At 46.8% G+C, this 22,954-nt stretch overlaps 1 protein-coding gene across 1 annotated transcript in view; it reads right to left on the bottom strand.

The window, feature by feature from the left end:
* Positions 1–2,974: 2,974 nt before the first annotated feature.
* Positions 2,975–22,954, bottom strand: part of MOGAT2 (monoacylglycerol O-acyltransferase 2) — a 34,253-nt gene continuing 14,273 nt past the window's right edge. Inside the window, exons 3-6 of the mRNA XM_081860664.1 lie at positions 11,519–11,723; positions 9,003–9,177; positions 8,149–8,348; positions 2,975–3,211 (exon numbers count right to left, since the gene is read on the bottom strand). Coding sequence (XP_081716790.1) covers positions 3,057–3,211; positions 8,149–8,348; positions 9,003–9,177; positions 11,519–11,723 — 735 coding nt within the window. The 3' untranslated portion in view covers positions 2,975–3,056. The remainder of the gene's footprint in view (positions 3,212–8,148; positions 8,349–9,002; positions 9,178–11,518; positions 11,724–22,954) is intronic.

Below are 22,954 nucleotides of genomic sequence, written 5' to 3'. Positions count from 1 at the left end.
ACTGCACAAAGCATCAAGAATCATAGAATCATAGAATCATAGAGTTGGAAGAGACCACAAGGGCCATCGAGTCCAACCCCCTGCCAAGCAGGAAACAAGAGACGTTATGGGTTCCAACAGTTACCCAGGGTTTTATTTCCTTGGAATGAAGGTCAACGGAGACTCTGGTATCTTTAGGATATATGGTTTTATTTCCAGAGATATACAACCCAATCTGAAATCCAGGTGGTTTTTATAAATATCGTCATGGTTTGGGGCCTGTAGATCATGAACCCGTGTTCATTTTGGGCGATCTGGTCCTGTCAAATTTCCTTCTCTCAAGACATTTAAAGATTTGGAGAGAATGTGGGAAATGATGGTTGTTAAAAAAAAATGAAGTTATGGTACTGAGATGTATAGGACTTGACGGACTTATAGAGTGAAAGGCTTTGTCCCTGCATCTGAGTGTCGACGCCGGGCCAAGATCAGTCCATCCCTATAGAAAGAAGAAGCCAGGCCAAAAAGATAAAGAAGATTGGGGGGGGGGGGATTAATTAATGAACCATGAACTATTAGTCGATTTGAAACCCAAGAAAGAAAGAGGACATTGTCGTCGTCTTCTTCTTCTTCTTCTTCTTCTTCTTCTTCTTCTTCTTCTTCTTCTTCTTCTTCGAAAGCTTTTGAAGCTCCCGAACGATCGACCAGGAGGGAGAGAACATGCCAGTCGGGCATGTGTCTCTGCCAGCGTCCTACACAAGAGTAGGACGGTCCTAACAATCCAGAGATATCTGTTTGCTTGCGCTCCAAGTTGCACACATGGAAAACATGAGGGTTGGGCAAGAGGGTACTTATCCTAGCATGTCGCAAATCCTCAGGGCAACGGGTTTGCAAAACAGTGTCAGTGGCTGCTTCCTACTTCTTTGGAGGCCACCCAAAATGTTGGCAAGGGAATGGGTGTGGGATGTGATACATAGATAGCAGTCAAGTACAACATTCCTTGTTTTCCTAGAGTGGACTTGCAAGGGGATGTTTGCTCCAGCCAGTCGGAACTTCCTGTTTCCTCCTGGGCTGGGACATACTTCCTCTTGCATGTGACTAGAGGTGGGCGTGAACTTACCTGTCCAGGTAACAAAAAGGACAAGGCACGCAGCCATCTCTCTCTCTTTTCGACTTCCTCCTTCGTAGGACCAGCAGTTTTATCATAATAACTTTTATTTATACCCTGCCCTTCCCAGTTTAAAAACCAGGCTCAGGGCGGCTAAGAGCAAATATAAAACTTTGGTTAAAATGCGACTTAAAAACAGCATAAAATACAACATAAATATGCAGCATCAGTGTTAATATAATTCAAAAATTCAGAGGTCATTTTTTTTGGGGGGGGGGGACGACGACTCCAGGGCTAACTGGCCAAGTTGGTCCTACTAGGGCCAGCAAGGAGACCAGGGAAGAGTTTAAGTGTGAGGTCCCAGAAGGGTTTATTCATAGAAAAGGAAAGGGAAAAGGGGATAGAGGATCAGGCTAATTCAAATTGAAGGCCAGGTGGAATAGCTCTGTCTTACAGGCCCTGCGGAAAGAGATCAAGTCCTGCAGGGCCCTCGTCTCGTGGGACAGAGCATTCCACCAGGAAGGAGCCGTCACTGAAAAGGCCCTGGCCCTGGTGGAGGATAGTCTAACTTCTTTAGGGCCTGGGACTTTTAAGCTGTTATTACTCATGGGCCTTAGGGTCCCTGCAGGACATACCAGGAGAGGCGGTCCCGTAAGTACGAGGGTCCTTTGTTTAGCTAGAGATGCTCTGTTGGCTTCCAGCCAACAGAAGACAAAGGGACTATCTCCATATGGGATGGATTCCACATGTCTATACTTTTGTAACTAAGTCTGCCTTCAGGGATCCATCTGTGAAATGAATGTGAGTAAACTTCTTTTATTTACTTTAAATAAGATTGCCGTGCACTTATTCTTTCAAGAGGGATATAAGGGAACTTACCAGGAACCTAATTGGGATGTGGGTGGCGCTGTGGGTTAAACCACAGAGCCTAGGACTTGCCAATCAGAAGGTCGGCAGTTCGAATCCCCGCAATGGGGTGAGCTCCCGTTGCTCAGTCCCTGCTCCTGCCAACCTAGCAGTTCGAAAGCACGTCAAAGTGCAAGTAGATCAATAGGTACCACTCTGGCAGGAAGGTAAACAGTGTTTCCGTGCACTGCTGGTTTCGTAGTCCTGCTGGCCACATGACCCAGAAGCTGTACGCCGGCTCCCTCGGCCAATAAAGTGAGATGAGCGCCGCAACCCCAGAGTCGGCCATGACTGGACCTAATGGTCAGGGGTCCCTTTACCTTTTTACCAGGAACCTAATATTAAGAGGCTGAAACAAGCTCGCAACCAGCTACCTGCCGTGCGTTTAAAGGGGAATGTTAAAACTCTGCTAAGTTATAGAACTTGCTAGCGCAAGTTAGGAAGGATATTATTAAACAGTATATCCTCTCCTGCCTCCCTGAACATTCCCACAATGCTTAGAAAAGAATGGAAATGGTTTATTGAATATTGACTGATAAATTGTAAACAGATAAGAACTTTGGCATGTTTACTGTAATAACCTGCAGTTTTATAAGAGTACAGTGGTACCTTGGTTTATGAACTTAATCCATTCCGGAAGTCTGTTCTTAAACCAAAACTGTTCTTAAACCAAGGCGCGGTTTCCCTAATGAGGCCTCCCACCACCAGTACCCTTCCACCATTCAAATTCCATTCTTAGACCGAGGTAAAGTTCTCAAACCAAGACACTATTCCTGGTTTTGCGGAGTTTGCAAACCAAACCGTTCTTAAACCGGACTGTTCTTAAACCAAGGTACCCCTGTATATATTTAAAGTAGATAAATACATGAGCAAATGAAGTTAATTTGGATATGCAGAAGATATTAAAAATAAGGAATCGCAGAAAGAGGGGGAAGGAAGTCAAGTTTTGAAACCTTAAAACGACTGTGAAATTAATGAAATGTATAAACCTGAAAAGCATAAATATTTTATTTTTATTTATTTTTTTAAACGTGGGCAAGGGAATGCGAAGGGCGGGTTCCTTGTTTCAAATGAAAGAAAGGTGCTTATCCTCTGGGACGCCGTACTTCAACTTGTGCTCTTCAAAGAGCTTGCAGAGTTCCTCCATGTAGACTTCGTGCAACTTGTCCACCTCCTCTTGGCTAGGGTTGGGGCGCTTCTCAACTGGGATGGGTTTTCCAACTGCGGGCGAGTGGGGAGGGAAAGACAGCAAAGCGTGGTTAAGAAAACTCAGGCGATAAGGTAAAAAAGGAATGGGATTGCTTTAAAAACTACCTGATAAAATATGGTTCCAAAAATAATACTGGGTTGTGCTTAGATTAATTTCACTGATATAATGGGGCGAAACGGATACTATTAAATGAATGCAGAATATTTGTCACTTAAGAGAAGTGTTGAAGCCGCAAAGAGATAGAGGGAAATCAACTAATATAATAATAATAATAATAATAATAATAATAATAATAATAATAATAATAATTTATTTACACCTCGCCCTTCCCGGTTCAAAAACTGGGCTCAGGGCGGCTAACAACAAATTTAAAACACTTTAAAACACTTAATTATAAAAGCAGCATAAAATACAGTATAAAAACATGAATAACAATAAAAATTCAAAAATCAAAAATCAATTAGATAATCCCCAGGGCTAGCTGGCTAAATTGGTCCTACTTGGGTCAGCGAGGAGGCCAGGGGAGAATTAGCTGTGGGGTCTCAGAGCGGGTGATCTTCATAAAAGGGGAAGGGGAGGGAAGAGAAGGGAAGGGAAATAAAAGATCAGGCTGAATTCAAATAATATAGCAGGGATTCAGACTACTTTTCCGGATCAGAAAGAAAGTGACTGGAAAGAAAGAAAGAAAGAAAGAAAGAAAGAAAGAAGGAAGGAAGGAAGGAAGGAAGGAAGGAAGGAAGGAAGGAAAGAAAAGGAGGATTACAAATGTATTTCTTTCATAGAACCTGGCGTATAGAATATTCAAAGTACTGTTTGTATCCTGTGAACGATTTTGTGCACTTGATTAATTATTTTTCGTGTTTTATTATTCATCTTTTTTCTTTTTTTCTTTTCCTTTCTTTCTTCTCCTCTCTTTTCTTTTTATTTTCTTTTTATATATTTTCCTTTTATGTATTTCTTCTTTCTATTTTTGAATATTTGGATGTAATGTTTAATTTATACTTTTTGGTATTTTTATTTAAATGCAATAAAGATAATCAGCCAGAGCTGTTGAGCTTTTTTGGGGGGGAGGATGAGCCAAAGTTGTCTGGGTTTGGGGCTTGGCCCCAGGAAGTGGCAGGGCTGGGAATCCAGCAATGACCTGCCTGCCTTCCCTCTGAAAGGCTCTGCTAATTGTGTTTGTCAGACAACAATGGGCTAACGCGGTTTCCGACCAACATCCCATTAAGTGTCTCCTCCACTTCAGAGGTTGGCGAAAGTCCGTCTAAGCACGGAGAAGGTCCAAACAAGCTGTCAAACAATTATGGGCAACCGCTGCCTATCAAATCCCATCAGAGAGGATGGTGTCTTTTTGAATTAACCTGATGTTATTGTGGCCGGCTCCGGCGATAATTACCGCGCCACGTTGCATTCAGTCCTAGAAAAGTTCTCTCGGTGTTTGGCATCAGGCAGGAGAATCATTACTAGTATTAAACAACCTTGTGCTTGGTTGCAGAAGTAGGATCCCCAATTGTTGGAGAACATAGCTGTCAACCGTCCCTTATTTGGAGGGACAGTCCCTTATTCCAGCACCATGTCCCACTGCTGTCCCTTATGGATGGATGTCCCTTAAATGTCCCTTAAATGATGTCCCTTAAATTTCAAAGGAAGCAGCTCCTCTCCCTCCCTCCCTCCCTGCCGGCCAGGGAGGAGGGAGGCTCCAACTGTGTTGCTTGGCTGTGTTGCTCACCCAATAAGAAGTCTAAGAACGACTGGGGGGTGGAGCTTGCATGCCTTGTGCCGATCAAATCGGCCGCGTTGCCTGGGGACTCGCCTTTGCTCAGCGCTTCCCAGCGGAGAGGTGACGGTGGTTTTCCTTGAGGCTTCGTTTGGCTGCTGGCTGGGCTTTCTGCCTTTGGCTCAGAGGGGCTCAGAAGTTGAACATACCTGTGCTGAGTGCTTGGATCAGAATCGGATGGATACGTCATTGATGGCCCACTCACCCTTGCCGGGGAAAAGGTCTGTCTGGAGCGGTGGCACATGGTGGGGGGAAAGGAAAGGTGATCTCGTGGGAGGGAGGGAGGCTGTGTGTGTGTGGCTAGTTAATGCAAGCTGAGGGGGGTTTTGAATGCTGGACACCATTTTGTTCCATGTGTTGCTGCAAACTTTGCAGTGCAAAGCCAGGCCGGGGAGCCATCTTAAGTTGAGGCTGCATAGGCCTTGTGGTGCATGTGATTCAGATTCTATTCAGTTGAACCTCTGGTTACAAAGTTGGCTGGACAGTGTTCTCGAAGCTACCCAGCATGAGTTTGACCAGACTGCAGGAGGACAGGAAGACTGGAGTGCCTGGAACGAGTGAGGCTGCAGGTCCCTTATTTTGGCTGCTGGTCCCTTATTTTCAAGGCTGTTGGTCCCCTGTTTTCAAATCTGTAAGTTGACAGCTATGGTTGGAAAAGGGGGTCTTTAAGCTAATGAATGTTTCGTCTCTCACTTTTCCAATCTTAAGTTTCGCACATTCCGCTATTTTCATTTAATGTCCTCGTGAAAATTCAGCATTTTGGTGCAAATTACTCCAAATATACTATACACACTTTTCTTTAGGTAATTTTGCCCAATGCACATGTTTTTGCAAAGCCAATCCCTTTATATCAGGCATAGGCAAACTCGGCCCTCCTGATGTTTTGGGACTATAATTCCCATCATCCCTGACCACTGGTCCTGTTAGCTAGGGATGATGGGAGTTGTAGTCCCAAAACATCTGGAGGGCTGAGTTTGCCTATGCCTGCTTTATATAGTGCATTTTGTCTGCTATTTTCATAAATATCTACATTTCTACTTGCATTTATTGTGCACATTACTTGGCTGAAGAACTGCACAGAAAAAAATGGAGGTATGTGGATTTTGAAGAATGGCCGTTTTGGTTTGCCCATTGTTTTGGAAAGTGTGACTTGGGTAAACGCCTTTTGCACACTTCCTCTCGTCTTGAGGCTCTTGCCCACGGAAAACCGCTTTCTAGTGCTCAATCGGAGCCAATGGCGATTGGGGTTTTCTCCGGATTGACATTTGCTCCAATGTAACACTAAAAAAAGCAGAGACATCACTTGGCCAACAAAGGTCCGTCTAGTTAAAGCCATGGTTTTCCCAGTAGTGATGTATGGAAGTGAGAGCTGGACCATCAAGAAGGCTGATCGCCAAAGAATTGATGCTTTTGAATTCTGGTGCTGGAGGAGACTCTAGAGAGTCCCATGGACTGCAAGAAGAACAAACCTATCCATTCTGAAGGAAATCAGCCCTGAGTGCTCACTGGAAGGACAGATCCTGAAGCTGAGACTCCAATACTTTGGCCACCTCATGAGAAGAGAAGACTCCCTAGAAAAGACCCTGATGCTGGGAAAGATGGAGGGCACAAGGAGAAGGGTGCGGCAGATGATGAGATGGTTGGACAGTGTTCTCAAAGCTACCAGCATGAGTTTGACCAAACTGCGGGAGGCAGTGGAAGTGCCTGGCATGCTCTGGTCCAGGGGGTCATGAAGAGTCGGACACGACTAAATGGCTAAACAACAAAAACAACAACACTAAAGAGCGAGTTTTCCCTAGGGAACGAACGAGGCAAGGGGAAAACAGTTAGAAAGTGTGGGTGAAGTGGAAAACTGCTGAGACCCAGGCATGAACAGACTTTGCTTAAGTGGTTTTAATTTGCTGAAATTGAGAATGCTTAAATCCCTTGTTGTGTGTTTCATTCTGGAATGTTCCGCAGTAACTCTCATGAGATTGGTTAACTCTGGTCACATGAGAGGTGTCTTACTACATTCACCATTTGGCTTTGTGTGAGTGACTTCATGGCTGCATCTCCATGAACACTGAAGAAGAGGCCGTGTTACATTGTTCTCTCTCTCTCTCTAAACGCAATAAAGGAGAGGTCTGACAATGTTTCTGTGTGAATGTATGTGACGGAAAGAAGGGCAGAAGTTTATGTTCTCCCAAAGAAGCAGTAAGGAGAGGTTTGCTGGAAGGAGAAAGTGGAAACATCACAGAAGGAACTGCATGGCTAAGCGGGATATTCCTCAGAAGGCTGAGTGGAAAGAGAGAAAGACACAGTTTGGCTGAATGTTTACAGAAGAATCAGTAATCTAGGGCTTCCATATGTCCTGAATTTCCCGGACATATCTGGGATTCGTCCATCGGAAATAGCATTTTGGGCAGAAATTCCGAACATCGTCTAAAATGTCTGTGGAAACCTGGGCAGCCCATGTTGCACGTGTTGATTTTTTGGCGAATTTTCCCCAAAACAGCTCAAAAGCTTTTTCTTCTTTTTTTGAAAAATTGCATAAAAAACCCTCATCAACTGGCCCCTCCCTATCCAAAAAAGCTCAACAGTATTTGTGTCTGGATTTTCACTTTTTGAAATATGGGAACCCTATGTAATCTTCAACTAAGAAAAACTAGCCCCATGCTTGAATAACTATGTGAATGTAAATACTTTGCATACGTTGTTCTTTCGCTATATGTTCTGCAAGCGAAAGCTTTTTTGAATATTTTAACAAGTGTTTGAATCAGGGGTTAGTTAACTTTTTCAGCAGGGGGCCGGTCCACTGTCTCTCAGACCCTGTGGGGGGCCGGACTATATTTTGAAGAAAAAAAATGAACAAATTCCTATGCCCCACAAATAACCCAGAATGCATTCTAAATAAAAGGACACATTCTACTCATGTAAAAACACCAGGCAGGCTCCACAAATAACCCAGAGATGCATTGTAAATAAAAGGACACATTCTACTCATGTGAAAACATGCTGATTCCCAGACAGTCTGTGGGCCGGATTTAGAAGAGGATTGGGATGGATCCGGCCCCCAGGCCTTAGTTTGCCTACCCATGGTTTGGACACTGCTTTAATTTCCAGAAAATAGTAATCCTCGCACAGGATTTGGTTTCCCAGCTGCAGTTTAGCTACTCTCCCAACCAGACTTACCCACAGTGTGGATCGGTCGCCGATACGGAATGAGCCCAAAACTGTACTGAAAGATCCCGCGGGCATGGAAGAGGGGGAGTGAGATCCCCATGATCTTTTGCAAACGCTCTTGGATCCACCGTAGCCAGCCGCCCTTGGGGTTTTCAACTTGATCGAACAGTTCGTTCTCACCGAAGGAAAACACGGGGACAAGAGGGGTGCTGGGGGAGGGGGCAGAGGAATGGAAAAGAAAGTGTTGCGTCATCATCATAATGCCGGAAGCACACCCAGTGTTTATACAAGGGGTAAGGAGCCCCACCCCGACTTGAACCACAGTCTAGGAGTGGATCTTGGATTTGATGCAGCCCCACTGTGGGTTAAACCACAGAGCCTAGGACTCGCCGATAAGAAGGTCAGCGGTTCGAATCCCTGCGACGGGGTGAGCTCCTGTTGCTCGGTCCCTGCTCCTGCCAACCTAGCAGTGCAAGTAGATAAATGGGTACCACTCCGGCGGGAAGGTAAACAGCGTTTCCATGCGCTGCTCTGGTTTGCCAGAAGCAGCTTAGTCATGCTGGCCACATGACCCGGAAGCTGTACGCCGGCTCCCTCGGCCAGTAAAGCGAGATGAGCGCCGCAACCCCAGAGTCGGCCACGACTGGACCTAACAGTCAGGGGTTCCTTTAGCTTTACCTATAAGCCCCAAAAAGCAAGGCCAGGGTGCCTCTGAGGCTCCACCCCTTGCCCTCTTTCAAAGCCCTCCAAGTTGGGGGCCATCACTGCCCCCTGCACTTGCAGGTAGCCGTGCCACCAGAGTTAATATTTTGTACGGGATTTGCACAACGCGGTCCTTCGCCCGAGAGCGCGCCATGACTCACCCATGATGTATAGCTAGCCGAACGAACCCCTTCCGGTTTGCCAACAACAGAGTACAAGCCCCTGGACGGGCGTCCAGAGCTTCTTGGGCTCCTCCCACAGCGATGGTGAGGACATTCCCTCCTCCTGACCTCCGTAGGACGTTGGCAGCCGTTTCCTTGTCAGATGGGACTAAACCTGGGTATGCAATGCAGGAGACGTGAGAGTAAGCTCCCTGAAAACCATCAGCAGTGTTATTAATAATACTATTATTTTGCCACTGCCCGCTGCCTTGTGGGACATCAGGAGAGGAAGAGGCTAAAGACTACACAAACCTAGAGTTGGGGCCTGTCAGGAATGAGCCAGCTCCAAGCAAAGGTTTGCAGCCAACTGCAGAAAGCAGCCAGGAACAAAGAGGCTTTGATGTTAGTCACGCAGGGGTGAGCCGGCAGCTGCAGACTGTGGCTCTTCCTGGCCTTGACGGGCAGGCTGATAAGGCAGTAGCTGAGAGCAGGCGGAACACAGCCAAAGCTCACAGGAAGCACAAAAAGGCAGAAACAAACTTAGAGACAGCCTCTCAGAATAGGAAGAGGTTGGAGCGGATCCACTAAGTCTGAAGAGTTGGCGAATGGGAGGGCTGCTAGAAGCAAAACAAGAGACGTAAGGCTTGGAAGTTCATACCTTCTGTTGACGCCAGAAGGAGCCTTCAGAAGGGTCATCTTGAGTAATGAGGCTGGAGGCTTTGTCAGAGCCGTCTGGAGCTATCTGTTTGTTTTTGCAATAAATCCTCCTTTTTAATTATCTATGCTTACTGTTATCAAGCTGGGAACCTGGACTCCTGACAGGGCCATTAGATGGTTGGATGGCATCTTGTATGCCTCCTTCCGGCAACTCCTGCAGCCAAGCTGCTGCCAAACATCTTGCTCTGCTTTCCTTTGGGCAATATCAGCGAGACCACGAGGGGGCTCTTGTCATCTGAGCAGCCCAGGACCTCCAGACACACTGCCCAGGCTTGCACCCCAGGGTAGGCACTTCAGTGCTGCATACACAGCACTTCGTCGCTGGAAACACACTCCATTGTGTCTCAAGGCAGATGGATGCCAACACTCTTTTGCAAAACGCTTTGTGCGTAAAACGTGTAAGGCCTTGTGGTGCCTTAGTTTACCAAATGGAAAGCCTCCAGATACTGGTGGACTACAGTTCCCATCTTTGCTGGTTGGAGCTTGGGGATGATGGGAGTTGGAGTCCAATGACATCTCATAACAACAACAACAACAACAACAACAACAACAACAACAACAACAACAACAATAATATTTATACCCAGCCCATCTGGCTGAGTTTCCCCAGCCACTCTGGGCTGCTCCCAATCAAGTTTTAAAAACAATACAGCATTAAATATTAAAAACTCCCCTAAACAGGGCTGCCTTCAGATGTCTTTTAAATATAAGATAGCTGCTTATTTCCTTCAGATCTGAAGGGAGGGCGTTCCAGAGGGCGGGTGCCACTACCGAGAAGGCCCTCTGCCTGGTTCCCTGTAACTTCGCTTCTCGCAGAGAGGGAACCGGCCAGAAGGCCCTTGGCGCTGGACCTCAGTGTCCGGGTAGAACGATGGAGGTGGAGACGCTCCTTCAGGTATACAGGACCGAGGCCCTTTAGGGCTTTCAAGGTCAGCACCAATACTTCAAATTGTGCTTGGAAACATACTGGGAGCCAATGTAGGTCTTTCAGGACCGGTGTTATGTGGTCTTGGTGGCCACTCCCAGTCACCAGTCTAGCTGCCTCATTCTGGATTAGTTGTAGTTTCCGAGTCACCTTCAAAGGTAGCCCCACATAGAGCGCATTGCAGTAGTCCAAGCGGGAGATAACTAGAGCATGCACCACTCTGGTGAGACAGTCTGTGGGCAGGTAGGGTCTCAGCCTGCATACCAGGTGGAGCTGGTAGACAGTTGTCCCGCACACAGAATTAACCTGCGCCTCCATAGACAGCTGTTATCAAACCTTTTACAGTGGTGCCTCGCAAGACGAAAAGAATCCATTCCGCGATTCTCTTCGTCTAGCGGTTTTTTCGTCTTGCGAAGCAAGCCCATTGACGGCTTAGCGGCTTAGCGCTATTAGCGGTTTAGCAGCTTTTAGCGGCTTGTAGCGGCTTAGCGGCTTAGTGGATCAGCTGATAAGCGGCTTAGCAGCTTAGAAAAAGGGGGGGGGAGGAAAAAACCCCCGCAGGAACTCGCAAGACATTTTCGTCTTGCGAAGCAAGCCCATAGGAAATTCGTTTTGTGAAGCACCTCCCAAATGGAAAACTCTTTCGTCTAGCGAGTTTTCCGTCTTGCGAGGCATTCGTCTTGCGGGGCACCACTGTATTGGCATCACATACAAACACCAATGACATCTGAAAGGCATCTGTGTTTTACTGGGTACAAGGAGCTTACAAAAGCACAGACTCTTATTATTATTATTATTATTATTATTATTATTATTATTATTATTATTTGCACCAGCCAGTATCAGCCACCCTATGCACCACAGCTCTTCTTACCTCCACTCATCAGATAGTCGCGGAAAAAGGGGAATCTGAACCAGAGGTTCAGCATCATCAAATGAGGGGTCAGTCCTGGGAAGATCTTGGAAAACCCAGTTGCCTCCGTGCAGAAATTGAGGAAGGCCCCAGCCACCAGAACTCCATGGGGATGGAAGCCGAAGATGTAGTTCTTTGTGGGGTCCAGTTCCGCTGTCTTCACCAGCTGTAAGAAGACCAAAGTCATTTAGGGCTCCTGCAGGACTCACCTTCTGAACTGGGAGAATGAGAGAATGGAGCAAGAATATTTACCGTATTTTCTTTTTCTTTTTTCTCAGTAAAAGCACATTACTTCCCCAAACGCATCATGGGAACTGTAGTTTCCCTCACACAGAGCTATAATTCTCAGCAACAAACTGCAGTTCCTAGGATTCTTTGTGGTGTGTCATGTGAGAGATACATACATACATACATACATATATGTATATATATATATATGTTCTAATCCACATTTCAAAATATTCATTTAAACAACTTTAAATCAATGACATCCCTTCTTCTCTTTCCATGGTTCATTTTGCACGCCATACAACTCTGCATATTTTACATGAACTAAACCATTCAGTATTCCATTGTTCCACTCATCAGAACTTATTTACACTGTTGAATTCATCTTAATGCTATTAGCATTTTTAAATGAACACAATTTTCACTCATATATTCAGTAAACATTTCCCAGCCTTCTTTAAACGTACATTCTTCTTGTTCTCTTATTCTATACGTTAAATCTGCAAGCTGCGCATATTCCGTCAGCTTAAGTTGCCATTCTTCTTCTTTTTTTCGCCGTGCGCTGCTCTGGTTCGCCAGAAGCGGCTTAGTCCTGCTGGCCACATGACCCGGAAGCTGTACGCCAGCTCCCTCAACCAATAAAGCGAGATGAGCGCCACAACCCCAGAGCCGGCCACGACTGGACCTAATGGTCAGGGGTCCCTTTACCTTTACCTTTTAAATATGCTCACACAACTTCTCCTGCTACTTCTGTTGTGTAGCATTTACTCTGCTGAGTAGTGTGCCCCAGCTTCTGAAGCTCGGGTCGCAGATGTTGCACCGAGGACTGGAGATCGCCCGGCACACCGGCCGGTGGGCTGGAGCCAGCTGGGGGCCTGCCAATTGCCCCCGTTTCCTTGGTTGCATGCCCACACAACCATTTGGTTAATAGCCAATGCACTGCCCCATTGTGCCACAACCACCATTCAGAGAGCTCACCCCGGAGATTGTTTAATGGTGTTTCCCTGTTTTCTGGCCGTAGGGGGACAGCTCCTCTCTGCCCCGAATTAAAATCAGAAGCACACTTTGCTCTAACTGCAGAAAAGGTTGGTGTTTAGATAGTGTGGGAGTTTGAGCTGCCCTCTTGCTGTAAGAAAACTTCCTTTTCCTGGTGAGAAAGGGGACCATTGGCTACCTGGGATGGTGAGCCAGAAACGAAAAGGATGCTTAAAATAACCTTTGTAGACATCAGAAAGGACTTGTTGACTTGCCATTTATAAACTCTATTTTTGGAACGAAGCCCAGTGCCTTTAATGAGAACTTGACGAACAAAGGAGAGATAAGAGGACTGAATTATATCCAATTATATCCAATATAATTGGATAGAATATATAAAAAATAGAAAATTGTCCAGTAGCGCCTTAAAGGTAAAGGTAAAGGGACCCCTGACCGTTAGGTCCAGTCGTGGCCGACTCTGGGGTTGCGGCGCTCATCTCGCTTTATTGGTTGAGGGAGCTGGCGTACAGCTTCCAGGTCATGTGGCCAGCATGACTAAGCCGCTTCTGGCGAACCAGAGCAGCGCACGGAAACACCGTTTTTCTTCCCACTGGAGTGGTACCTATTAATCTACTTGCATTTTGACATGCTTTCGAACTGCTAGGTTGGCAGGAGCAGGGACTGAGCAACGGGAGCTCACCCCGTCGCAGGGATTCGAACCGCCAACCTTCTGATCGGCAAGCCCTAGGCTCTGTGGTTCAACCCACAGCACCACCCACGTAGCACCTTAGAGACCAACTAGGTTTGTTCTTGGTATAAGCTCTCATGTGCATGCACACTTCTTCAGATTTTTTAAATATATTTTGACTGTGTCAGACCAACACGGCTACCTACCAGACAGATAATATGGTGGGATGGGACGCCTCCTCTGTGTTAACAATATAAAAACTTTGCTACAGAAGATGTGAGCCACAGAAACAACGACTGATCAGTCTGAGAATAAGGATGGATAGTATTAGTTTTGAACTGGAAAAATAGCCAAAAATGCAGAGACATGAATGAGGATGATCATCTCTAGACATCCGGAACATGGGAAGTCCCTCCCAAAAATATTTATTATTGGAATATACAATTGGTGGTATTGTTATTATTGTAATTTGGACTGATTTAATTTGTCATTAATTGGAAGATTGTTGTTGAAAATGAATAAAATTTTAACAAAAAATAACCTTTGTAAAAGAACAACACCATCTATCATAAGGACACTGTAGTCTCCCTTGTGCCTCATTCCTGAAAGTAAACATGGACCCTGGGCAAGCGTCAGGAACCCCAGAAATCTCGCACCGCTCAGAAATTGGGGTGGCAATAGGAGACGGCCTTTTACCCAGTCAAACTATTGGATCTTTTGTGATCAGTCAAGACTTATTGGCAATGGCTCTCCAGGGCTTCAGAGCAGGATCAGAATCTTGCTGATCCGCTGCAAACCACCCTGAGATCTGCTCAGGGATCGCATTCCCCCATCTATGCTCGCTCAATCTCCTCCATCTATAGAACTGGCATTGTGACAGATGCCACCGTTCCACAACTGTGTTGTTGTTGTTGTTTAGTCGTGTCCGCCTCTTCGTGACACCCTAGACCAGAGCACGCCAGGCACCCCTGTCTTCCACTGCCTCCCGCAGTTTGCTCAGACTCATGTTCGTAACTTCGAGAACACTGTCCAACCATCTCGTCCTCTGTCGTCCCCTTCTCCTTGTTCCCTCCATCTTTCCCAACATCAGGGTCTTTTCCAGGGAATCTTCTCTTCTCATGAGGTGGCCAAAGTCTTGGAGCCTCAGCTTCAGGATCTGTCCTTCCAGTGAGCACTCAGGGCTGATTTCCTTCAGAATGGATTGGTTTGATCTTTTTGCAGTCCATGGGACTCTCCAGAGTCTCCTCCAGCACCATAATTCAAAAGCATCAATTCTTCGGCGATCAGCCTTCTTTATGGTCCAGCTCTCACTTCCAATACATCACTAATGGGAAAACCATGGCTTTAACTATACGGACCTTTGTTGGGAAGGTGATGTCTCTGCTTTTTAAGATGCTGTCCAGGTTTGCCATCGCCTTTCTCCCAAGGAGCAGGCGTCTTTTAATTTCGTGACTGCTGTCACCATCTGCAGTGATCCACAACGGTAGGAAACAAATCTTTTAGCATTGCAGCGGCTAAACTTTGGAACTCCCTGCCTATTGAAATCAAGCAGGTATAATCTTCCTGTTGCGAGCTAAAAACATTTTGGCTTAAGCAAGCCTGACCACACATGTAGCAGTTGCAGGTGTTGCTAATTCATTTTTAGTTTATTGTAATTGTAACGTTTTCAACTGTGTTTTATTGACAATTCCCAAGTTTTGCTTTGCAAAACCGCTCCGGGGTTTTATGACAACTGAGCAGTGGATAAATGTTGTTGAATCAATTAACTTTAAAACCAATAAATGTCATCGTGTCCTGACTTACATTTTCATAGAATCATAGAATCATAGAGTTGGAAGAGACCACAAGGGCCATCGAGTCCAACCCCCTGCCAAGCAGGAAACACCATCAGAGCACTCCTGACATATGGTTGTCAAGCCAACTCCAGGGTTAGATGGAGAGACTCTCCTTTATTTCCCATTAAGACATTTCCCTTTAGGGCACTGATTTCTTGGAACAAGCTAGTGGGGAGGGTGGCCAATTTAGATAACCTAACAGCCTCCCCTTGTCTCATTTCTAAGAATCTCCCTCTGCCTGGAGCTCATTTATCCGCAACAACATCAGGCGCTCGCTCTCAGATCTCAGTGGCCGATGACTGGCTTCCCTTGCCCATCTTCCTGATTAATGGGACTTTTACAGATCAATGAGACTTTTACAGAGCCCAGGCTGTGAGCTTTCGTGCCTCGGCCATCACCACGGCTGTTTGCTTTTCCTTACAGAGTCATTTCAGTGAGACAGGATATGGAGGGAATTTTCTCTGGTTTTGCAATGTCCCCAGCCTGGAACATCTGGTTTCACGGCTTGGATTCCCTTCCTGTCCGCCAGTGTCTCCAGTGGAGTCTGGTCCAGTGGGGCAAATGGGACTCAGCCTTCCCTCCACCAACTGAATTGTATAATTGTTGAGTCGGATGGGAACCCCAAGCGTCATCCAGCCCAACCCCACACACAATGCAGGAGTCCCAGCTAAGGAATCCCCTGAGCATCTAACCTCTGTTCAGAAAGCTGCAAGGAAGGAGAAGCATAGCTGTCAACCGTCCCTTATTTGGCGGGACAGTCCCTTATCCCAGCGCCGTGTCCCGCTGCTGTCCCTTATTATGATGTCCCTTAAATTTCCCAGGTTTCAAAGGAAGCAGCTCCTCTCCCTCCCTCCCTCCCTGCCGGCCAGGGAGAAGGGAGGTTCCAACTGTCTTGCTTGGCTGCGTTGCTCACCCAATAAGGAGTCTAAGAACGACTGGGGGGTGGAGCTTGCATGACTTGTGCCAATCAAATCGGCCGCATTGCCTGGGGACTCGCCTTTGCTCAGCGCTTCCCAGCGGAGAGGTGACGGTAGTTTCCCTTGCTGCATCCCCTCTGCCAGGTTGCTGCGCTGTGGGAACCACCGCTTGAAGCTTCGTCTGGCTGCTGGCTGGGCTTTCTGCCTTTGGCTCAGAGGGGCTCAGAAGTTGAACACACCTGTGCCCAGAAAATCCCTTATTTTGGCTGCTGATCCCTTATATTCGAGGCTGCTGGTCCCTTATTTTCAAATCTGTAAGTTGACAGCTATGAGGAGAACCCATCACTTAGGCTAAAGGGCTGGAAAAATCAACAACTAAATCACCTGAAAAGAATACTCCCAGTACAGAGGCAGATGGGGAACAAGCTCTACTTAAGAGACCGGTTGGAAGAGGAAGGCTTTCATCAGGCCCCAAAAAGACAACACACAGATGGCACATGCCTAATATTCATGGGGAGGGGAGTTCCAAAGGGTAGATGCCACTGTCAGGAGCTCAGCCTATACTCGAGTAGGACCCTGGCAGAGACACATGCCCGACTGGGATGTTCCCTCCCTCCTGGTCGATCGTTCGGGAGCTTCAAAAGCTTTCTTCAGCCCGAACATCACAGCGACCGATGCCAACAGACACCGGCACACTTAGGGATCTGCAGAGTCTGTGCAGTTCGCGTGACAGAACTCAGCATTTTGGCTAATCTACTTTATTCACATATAAACAAACATGGAGCACTGCAACATGGCTCCCTCTCTCTTTAGCATCAGACAGCAAAGTGAAAGGACAAAGGACAATAGTCCCACTTCACAGAACACAGTAACACAAACATCCTGTCTCCATCACTTCCCACTCTGTGGAGTCAAAACATATACTGTCATGTGATAGACAACAATCTCATTACTGCAATCATGGAGCATGAATTCTAACAGCCATTACACCAAAGGCCTGGTTCCTATATTGTGTGGAACTAGGGCTGGGTTAAGCATTAACCATTCAGCAAAATAAGGACGTGCTTAGGGCATCAAGGGAAGGGGGGCATCACAAAAAAATTCCATTTCCAGATTTACCATGGACCACAAAAGCAAGCATTATTACAGCCCTTATAGAAGAAAGAAGCCTCGTTCAAAGAAGTAAACAAGATTGGTGAAATATATTATTGAACTATGCAGCATAATTCAGTTATTTGAAACCCAAGAAAGAAAGAGCACTTTTGTTTTAATGAACCAGGGGAAAATGTTAAAAATGTTAAAAAACAAGAAGCTTTTCTATTAGGAATTATAGGTAACGACATTCCAAAGGAACAGAAGAGACTTGTTATGTATGCGACAACAGCTGCACGGATGCTACTAGCCCAGAGATGCTAAGAAGAAAGAGTCCATACCAGGAAGGAATGGCAAGTGAAGCTGATGGACTAGGCTGAAATGGCAAAGCTGACTGGAAACCTCAGGAATCAAGAGGACAATTTAAAAAAAAAAAGAATGGGAAAATTTATAACTTACTTAGGAGACCACTGCACGCCGATAAAAACATTAGCAGGATTTTAATCACACTTGTAACAAATACCGTGGATGATATAGATGGGTACACAATATAGATTATGGAATAATGTTGTTGTTGTTTAATCGTTTAGTCGTGTCCGACTCTTCGTGACCCCCTGGACCAGAGCACACCAGGCACTCCTGTCTTCCACTGCCTCCTGCAGTTTGGGCAAACTCAGGCTGGTAGCTTCAAGAACACTGTCCCACCATCTCGTCCTCTGTCGTCCCCTTCTCCTTGTGCCCTCCATCTTTCCCAACATCAGGGTCTTTTCCAGGGACTCTTCTCTTCTCATGAGGTGGCCAAAGTATTGGAGCCTCAGCTTCAGGTTCTGTCCTTCCAGTGAGCACTCAGGGCTGATTTCCTTCACAATGGAGAGGTTTGATCTTCTTGCAGCCCATGGGACTCTCAAGAGTCTCCTCCAGCACCAGAATTCAAAAGCATCCATTCTTCGGCAATCAGCCTTCTTTATGGTCCAGCTCTGACTTCCATACATCACTACTGGGAAAACCATAGCTTTAACTATATGGACCTTTGTTGGGAAGGTGATGTCTCTGCTTTTTAAGATGCTGTCTGGGTTTGTCATTGCTTTTCTCCCAAGAAGCAGGCGTCTTTTAATTTTGTGTCTCCTGTCACCATCTGCAGTGATCATGGAGCCCAAGAAAGTAAATTCTCTCACTGCCTCCATTTCTTCCCCTTCTATTTGCCAGGAGGTGATGGGACCAGTGGCCATTATCTTTGTTTTTTTGATGTTGAGCTTCAGACCATATTTTGCGCTCTCCTCCTTCACCCTCATTAAAAGGTTCTTTAATTCCTCCTTACTTTCTGCCATCAATGGAATAATACACAGTTGTAAATGTTGACCATAGGACCCACGGAGCGGATGGTGGGAAGTCTTGAGATTCGGAGAAATCTGAATTTGGATTGTTATAAATTGATATTTGTAAAATCAAATAAAAACGATTTCTTTAAAAAAGAACGTCAGTTGTTGGAAACCACAGAAGGGGAGGGTGCACTTGTGTTCGAATCCTGCTTGGGGTCTTCCCAAAGGCATCTGGTCGTTAACGTGATCCAACAGGGATCTTCATGTTCTACTTCATGTTCTACTTGGGAGTAGGCCTTCCCAACACAAACAACAACTATGGACAACTTATTGGACAAACAGGCCAAACCTTACGCCAAAGGATAAACGGACATAAATCTGACATCACAAGACAGAGAAACGAGTAGGAGAACACTTCAATCTCCCAGGACATTCTATACAAGATCTCAAAGTAGCTGTTCTATTACAAAGGAATTTCAGAAATAGACTGGAAAGAAAAGCTGCTGAATTGCAACTTATTACCAAACTTAAAACCATGGAGAGACCTGGTCTGAACAAAGACATTGGATTCTTATCTCATTATACACGACAAAGCCATTTTTCACCTTCTCACCCCTTGCTTTTTCCTGTAAGACCTATTGCAGTCGTTAAGAGTCGTCAACAGGCTCATCACAGCTATCTGCCAATCACCCATTCGCACCACCCTTCTGAGTAATACCCCTCCCCACCTTCTCACTATATAGAAGGGTCTGGTGACTTCTGTTTCAGTGTATCTGAAGAAGTGTGCATGCACACGAAAGCTCATACCTAGAACTAACTTAGTTGGTCTTTAAGGTGCTACTGGAAGGATTTTTTTTATTTTGTTTTGACTATGGCAGACCAACACGGCTACCCATCTGTAACAACAACTATAGAGTAAGCATCATCGCCGGAGCATATCCATTAAACAGTGGACATTTCTCTTTAATGATTAGCCTGCCCTGTTTACCCTCCTTTGCCAGAGAGGAGGTCTCCCATCCCTCTCCCAACTCCTGGTTGCCATGGTACCGGCCCTCGCATCCTAAGAAGAGCCTGGAGGCCTTACATAATGCTCTCCAGGTTGTTATACAAGGTAATCTTGCTTAATGGCTATTCGGAGTGTGTTGTTTGACTAAGGCAACAGGGCATTGGAGGTGAGAAGGCAGCAGGATCCCGGGCATTGGACAGCAAGTTTGTTTGTACGCCGCCCCCCTCTGCTGTTGGCCAGAGGTTACTCTTGAGTCACTGAAATTGGGAAAGTGCACCGACACCTGAGTCCCTCTAACTGTCTCTATTTTCCAGGGACAGTCCTGGATTTACAGAAACCGTGCCGGTTTCTGATTTGATCCCCAAATGTCCTGCTTTTCCTGAGGACAGTGGTGTTGAACCAGTGTGTCATGGGACCCTGAGGAGTCTTGAAGGATGATCAGGGGTGCCGTGGGCAAGTCTGGCCCATAGCTGTCAACTTACAGATTTGAAAATAAGGGACCAGCAGCCTCAAAAACAAGGGATCAGCAGCCAAAATAAGGGATTTTCCAAGCACAGGTATGTTCAACTTCTGAGCCCCTCCGAGCCAAAGGCAGAAAGCCCAGCCAACAGCCAAATGAAGCCTCAAGCGGTGGTTCCCACAGCGCAGCAGCCCGGCAAAGGGGATGCAGCAAGGAAAATCACCGTCACCTCTCCGCTGGGAAGCGCTGAGCAAAGGCGAGTCCCCAGGCAACACGGCCGATTTGATCAGCACAAGGCATGCAAGCTCCACCCCCCAGTCGTTCTCAGACTCCTTATTGGGTGAGCAACGCAGCCAAGCAACACAGTTGGAGCCTCCCTCCTCCCTGGCCGGCAGAGAGGGAGGGAGGGAGAGGAGCTGCTTCCTTGAAACCCGGGAAATTTAAGGGACATCATCAATAAGGGACAGCAGCGGGACACAGCGCTGGGATAAGGGAGTTTCCCGCCAAATAAGGGACAGTTGACAGCTATGGTCTGGCCTCCATCCCTCTTTCCTTCCCTGCCTCCTCTGATGCCCTCTCGCCTTCTCTGTCTCCCAAAGGCTTGTGCAGTTGTTTCTTGCTGGTTGCCAGGAGCTGAAGTGGCTTCAGGGTAAGCAAGCAAGTGGGTGAAGGAGCCCAGCTCTTGCTGTTGGGAATGGATGGGCAAGGGGGATGCCAGGCAGGCAGGCAGGCAGGTGTCACACTGGGCTTTCTTGTGCTTGCTGTGTGCAATGCCTGCCTGGCAGCTGAGTGTCTGGCACCAAAGGGGAGCCCTTCCATCATGCAAGGCCGCCACTGCTGCCTCCCAAGGTGAGTAAGGTGCTAGCTTCATATTCACCTTTGGCCAGTCCCCGCCGGGTCACTGAGGCTGGGGGCATCTTCTCAGGCCCCTGTGGGGTGGCATGAGGAGGCACCTCTTTGGGGCATGGGGCGGGGCTCAGAGACCAGGGCAGCAGCTGCCCAGAGGACTCCCAAGGAAAGGGGAGAGGAGAGGCTGAGGGAACACTCCACAGGGGAGGTTGCTTGAAAAGGGGTGAGGGGCTCTGCAGGCAAGGGGTGACATAGCTGGGTTTCTGAGGCTCGGAGGGCATTTCTCCACAGAAAGAATATAGTTGGTCAAGGGAGCCTTGGACTCAAGAAGGTTGAAAATCTCTGAGTACACGATATCAGAGCCCTGCCTTTCTTAGTGCATTTCCTAAATCCGACTTAATCCCCCAGAATGTCTGCTTTATATACATTATTTACACAATGGGCCCCATATGATTGGCTAATTCTGGGATTCTCCTGTAGGCCAATCAGGTTGCGGATTCACTTCCACCTGGAGCTGGATTGGGTGGCTCCTGTGAACCAATCAGACTGCTGCATTCTGGACCCTATTGCTGGACCAGGCAGTCGGAACTTCCTGTTTCCTCCTGGGCTGGGTCAGACTTCCTCTGCATGTGACCAGAGGTGGGCGTGGCCTCACCTGTGCAGGTAACTAAATAGCACAGAGGAAGCATCCATCTCTCTCTTTGACTCCATTCCTCAAAGAAGCAACATCTGCTTAGCCTATATATACAATGGTACCTCAGGTTACAGACGCTTCAGGTTACAGACTCCGCTAACCCAGAAATAGTACCTCGGGTTAAGAACTTTGCTTCAGGATGAGAACAGAAATTGTGCTCCGGCGGCGTGACAGCAGCGGGAGGCCCCATTAGCTAAAGTGGTGCTTCAGGTTAAGAACAGTTTCAGGTTAAGAACGGACCTCCGGAACGAATTAAGTACTTAACCCGAGGTACCACTGTAGTAAAATAATTTATCTCGCCACTCTCTTTTTGACAGTATTGTTTCTCCGCCCCCCCCCCCCCCATTTTTTGGCAGTTAGTGTTCTCACAGCCCCTGTAGCATAAAGGAATATATTCTTATTTTCTCTGGCTATAAACAGTCGTCGTATCTCAATCCATTGGTGCTTCCCTCCAGAGCTGCAGAAAACCATCTGGCTCCATCTTCTGTGTGACAGTCCTTCAGATATCCCATCTCCTTTGTGTGCCTCTTCTTTCTCTCTGCCCCTGGGTCTTGGAGCGCCACTTTCTGGATTAATGCTGGCAAAGGGTGGGTGGGCAGGGTGCCCACATCCCATCATCACTTCACCTCTTTATCCCCCAGACACACTCCCTCGTTTGTGTCGCAGAGATATTATGGGAAGATTAGAGGGCTCTGGTTAATGTCTCAGGAGTGACTAATCCTCAGGTAAGAAACCTTCAACACACAGCTCCACACCAGGAGGGTGGCAAGGAAATCCAGCTCTCGCCTCTGGAACTGGCAGGCACCTGATTGGCGCGTTGAGAGCCGATGGAAGACCCGCACGTCCAAAAGACCAGTCTGGGAAAATGACAGCTCCGGGTTCAAAGATACTCGGAGTCGAGAGCGGATTTCATGCTCTTTATTCAGCTCATAGTGGTGAGGAGGAATGGAAGTTCCCCCAGAATGTCTGCTTTATATACATTATTTACACAACGGGCCCCACGTGATTGGCTAATTCCAGGTTTGGCTGTAGCCCAATCCGGCTGCTGATTCACTTCGACCTGGAGCTGGATTGGGTGGCTCCTGTGGACCAATCAGACTGCTGCATTCTGGATCCTATTGTTTTAGGACCAATCAGACTGCTGCATTCTGGATTCTGTTGTTCTACAAATGCTAGAACATTAGCAGTGGCAAAGTTTTTATCGGTGGTTGTAAGAACAAATGATCCCTAAGTCTGACCAGCCTTTGGTTTGGACTCAGTCTGACCCTTATGTTTCCCTCCCCTTATGGTCTTGATTTATCAGCTACTTTAAAATGAAGCAGCATTTTAAATTG

The sequence above is a fragment of the Podarcis erhardii genome (assembly GCF_964252035.2).
Source record: "Podarcis erhardii genome assembly, chromosome: 4".
NCBI lineage: Eukaryota > Metazoa > Chordata > Lepidosauria > Squamata > Lacertidae > Podarcis > Podarcis erhardii.
This window is presented reverse-complemented; position numbering and strand designations above follow the sequence as displayed.